Genomic DNA, 3752 nt, shown 5'->3' with positions numbered 1-3752 from the left:
CCTCCCTCACCGTGTCCTGCCCCCCGTGGGGCGGAGGGGGCGGTGCGGGCCGCCACTGCCACCCTGGGCACGGGGTTTATGGGGGTGACCGTGTGCGTGTGCCCTCAGGCGCGATCTGGGAAGACTGGAGCCGGGCTAGTGACCCCTTAGAGCAGTGCTTGTACTGACAGAGCCCAAAATGTCCAAAACGTCCCCTGTCCTTGCACGCAGAGGAGTCCACTTGGACTGAAATGCGGTTCGGCTTGTGTGGATGAGCTGGTCCCTATGACCACAACCACAAACTTGGTGATCCGTCCCGGGTTTCAGAGCCTGCTGTCCCTTTAATGTCTGGTTTGACAGCTTTGGGTGAGGAAGCACTTCCAACAGCTGTCTTCTTGGCAGTGCACCAAGCGCCGGCTTAAAGGGTCCCCGGCTGGAACAGCTTCACCTTCTGCCTCAGAACAAACCCAGCGATTGTTTCGTTTTCCGGCTGCTTTTCTACCAAGCAGGGGCTGTGTTGTGGCTCTGTGCTTGACTTTTGTGTCGCAGCTCGACGATTCCATTCAAAATACATACATTCTACCTAAAAATTCTTTTCTGCCTCTGTGATTATGTGGGTGGTAGCCCTGCTTTGATTAAAAATCAGACGTGCTTAAAAAAACCCACCTCATTAAACTTAAAAAGTTTTCAGAAATCACTATTCTTTGCTCATTTCGTGTGCATTACATTACTTTTACAGATCTCTATCTGACTACATATGGTGGGCACACCCTGGTTTTGCCATCAGTTATTTTATTACTGCTTTTACTGGATATATTTTGTCAATAAATACATCTGGATTCATACTTGGTCAGAGTATTTTCAGCCAGAATAACATCTAATTTATTTTCCATTTTTTATTACCAGAAGATGATGAAGATGAGGAGGAAGAGGATGAAGAAGAAATAGATGTTGTTACAGTGGAGAAAAGACGCTCCTCCACCAACAAGGCTGTTACCACCCTTACTATTACAGTGCGTACTAAAAATACTACTTTTCCATCAGTCACAACACAGCAGAATGGACTGATTTTAAAGCGTTGCGCACCAATTCACCAGCAGCATAATTATGCCGCTCCTTCTCCATACATGGAGCCTGAAGAAGCTCCACCGCAGAAAAAGTTAAAAACCGAGGTGCCCCGTCCAGTGAAACCCATGATCCAACCAAAGCCTAAGAGTTCAAGTCCTCGAAACTCTGATTCAGAGGATAGTGAACGTCGACGCAACCATAACATCCTGGAGCGTCAACGACGTAATGATCTACGGTCAAGTTTCCTCACACTAAGGGACCATATTCCAGAACTGGTTAAAAATGAGAAAGCTGTGAAAGTTGTGATCTTGAAAAAAGCCACTGAATATGTTCATTCTCTTCAGGAAGAGGAGCAAAAATTATTGCTAGAAAAGGAAAAATTGCAAGCCAGACAACAACAATTGCTAAAGAAAATAGAATACAAGAGGACTTGCTAAACTTTTTTTTTGTTTTGGTTCTTTTTTTTTTTTTTGGCTGACCAGGACAGTCATTGCCACTTTGCACATTTTTGATTCTTTTAAAAAAATTGTGTTTTTTGACGTTAAGAATGTTGGTTTTAATTTCAATCCAGTCCCTGAAGTAATCGACAAACTATATTATCCGGGTACGGAGCAAATGGATGTTCTTGCAAGGAGTTTATTGCAAGACTACCAAACAACAAAGAACTGCCTTTGTTTTTCTTCTTAAGAACTGTAGATGGTGGGGATTTTTTTTGTTTAATTGTTGTGAGCATTTGGAGCTGCTGATGACATCTAGTTGAGTTTTAAAATGTTCATTTCTAAGTTTTATGGTGCTTATGTTCTAACAGATGTTACTTTAGGGGTTGGCATTTTGTACCCCTGTGGGAATTTCTGTAAATACCATCTACACACTTGCCTTTTGTACATGTCTTGGGTTATGAGAGGTGGCTTTTGCTGCCAGTATTAGACTGGAAGTTCATACCTAAGTACTGTAATACCTCAATGTTTGAGGAGCATGTTTTTGTATACAAATATATTGTTAATCTCTGTTATGTACTGTACTAATTCTTACATTGCCTGTATACTTTAGTATGATGCTGATACATAACTAAATTTGATACTTATATTTTCGTATGAAAATGAGTTGTGAAAGTTTTGAGTAGATATTACTTTATCACTTTTTTGAACTAAGAAACTTTTGTAAAGAAATTTACTATATATGCCTTTTCCTAGCCTGTTTCTTCCAGTTAATGTATTTGTTAATGTTTGGTGCATAGAACTGGGTAACTGCAAAGTTCTGTGTTTGATTTCTTCCAACGATGTACATTTAGTGCTGCGTCTTATAGCACTTTGAAATACCTCATGTTTATGAAAATAAATAGCAATTACATGATGTGCCATTTACTATTTTTCTTTTAAATAAAATCTTTAACTTTGCAATGTTGATTAAATACAAAAACATGGTCCTGTATCCTGGACATTTCAACTTGCAAACCACAGGTGATGCTTTACGAAAAGTCAGCTAGGCAGGACATTTCCGTTTTTGGTTAAAATCAATTGTAATAAGAACAGTTTTCCTGTTATTTCATACTTGTGATGTCAGGATCATCCAAGGGGACCAGATATCACAGGTAATGGAATGACTTACAAAGACTTCTGGAATACCCACTGTAATCAGAGAATTGGGAGGGATCAGAAACAACAGGGCTAGCATGCTTCTGATAAGGGGCTGGCCTCATTGTGGCACACAGGTGGATGAGTATATGATGGAGGTACACTTGCCAAAGCACAGAAAGTGAAATATTGGTAGTAAACAAAGATTTTCCTTGGTTTCTATTCTTTGCATTACAAAAGGTTTGAAGCTGTCCCATCATTGCATGGAGGAATTAATGTTCCTGTTGGTAGCTAAAGATCCTGTTTGTTACTACTTGTGTTAAGTCAGTAAAATTAAAAATCCCAAGGAAGATACAGAGCCATGAAGTGTGTGTCAAATGAACATGAAACTTGGCAGGTGGTTGTCTCAAGAGGTGGCATTTGGTGTGACAGGAGCAAGATGTGAAAGTCCATGTTTGGTCATTGGGTTAAACACCATGGGACCAAGGAGTTGCCTGTACAGGTATTTGTGACATTGTCTTTCCTCACTCTGACTCTGAAAAAGGAGGTATGAATTAATGACCAAATGGCCAGTAAGTCCCTTGAGGATCCACTTGCAAGAAACTAGTCTGGGACATATGCCCCTACTTGAGCCACAAAGGAAGTTGCTTGGTGATGGAGGTACAGAAATCTCAGGTTTGCCATGAGGGAACAGTAAGTGCAGTGTGTGGGCAAAATCACCGCAGTAATGGGTGTGCCATATGTCCATCCCTATAATTTGTTACGTATTCATAACCCTCTGTGTTCTTGGGCCCCAGCCAGTTTCTGTACCATGACCATTGGGGACTGTACTTATAGTTCAGTCCAGTAAGTCCAGACCTTCAACAGGCAAAAATTAGTGTGACACTGGATTCAGCTAGGCCTACACAAGTTTATGGCATTTGAAGAACTGGCCTGAATAGACTTGAGATCTAAATTCAGACTTGACCACAGTCATTCCATATATAAAATCTTTATTTTCATTCCCTTGATGTGTACTTTATCATGCTGCTTCCACTTGCCCAGTACAGTGAAAAAAACAATAAAAGACAGCCTAAGCAGAGACAATTGGTGTGGACAATCACAGGGTACATTTATTTGTACTAGCTAAAC

At 40.8% G+C, this 3752-nt stretch overlaps 1 protein-coding gene across 1 annotated transcript in view; it reads left to right on the top strand.

The window, feature by feature from the left end:
- MYCN (MYCN proto-oncogene, bHLH transcription factor) overlaps nucleotides 1-2400 on the top strand; it is a 4771-nt gene extending 2371 nt beyond the window's left edge. The window contains exon 3 of the mRNA XM_029965778.1: nucleotides 888-2400. Within this exon, the coding sequence (XP_029821638.1) occupies nucleotides 888-1484 (597 nt within the window). The 3' untranslated portion in view covers nucleotides 1485-2400. The remainder of the gene's footprint in view (nucleotides 1-887) is intronic.
- Nucleotides 2401-3752: the final 1352 nt, after the last annotated feature.

The sequence above is a fragment of the Manacus vitellinus genome, unplaced genomic scaffold, assembly GCF_001715985.3.
Source record: "Manacus vitellinus isolate BGI_N305 unplaced genomic scaffold, ASM171598v3 scaffold_11_pilon, whole genome shotgun sequence".
Classification (NCBI taxonomy): Eukaryota; Metazoa; Chordata; class Aves; order Passeriformes; family Pipridae; genus Manacus; species Manacus vitellinus.
The sequence above is the reverse complement of the archived record's forward strand: the minus strand, read 5'-3'. Positions and strand labels throughout refer to the sequence as shown.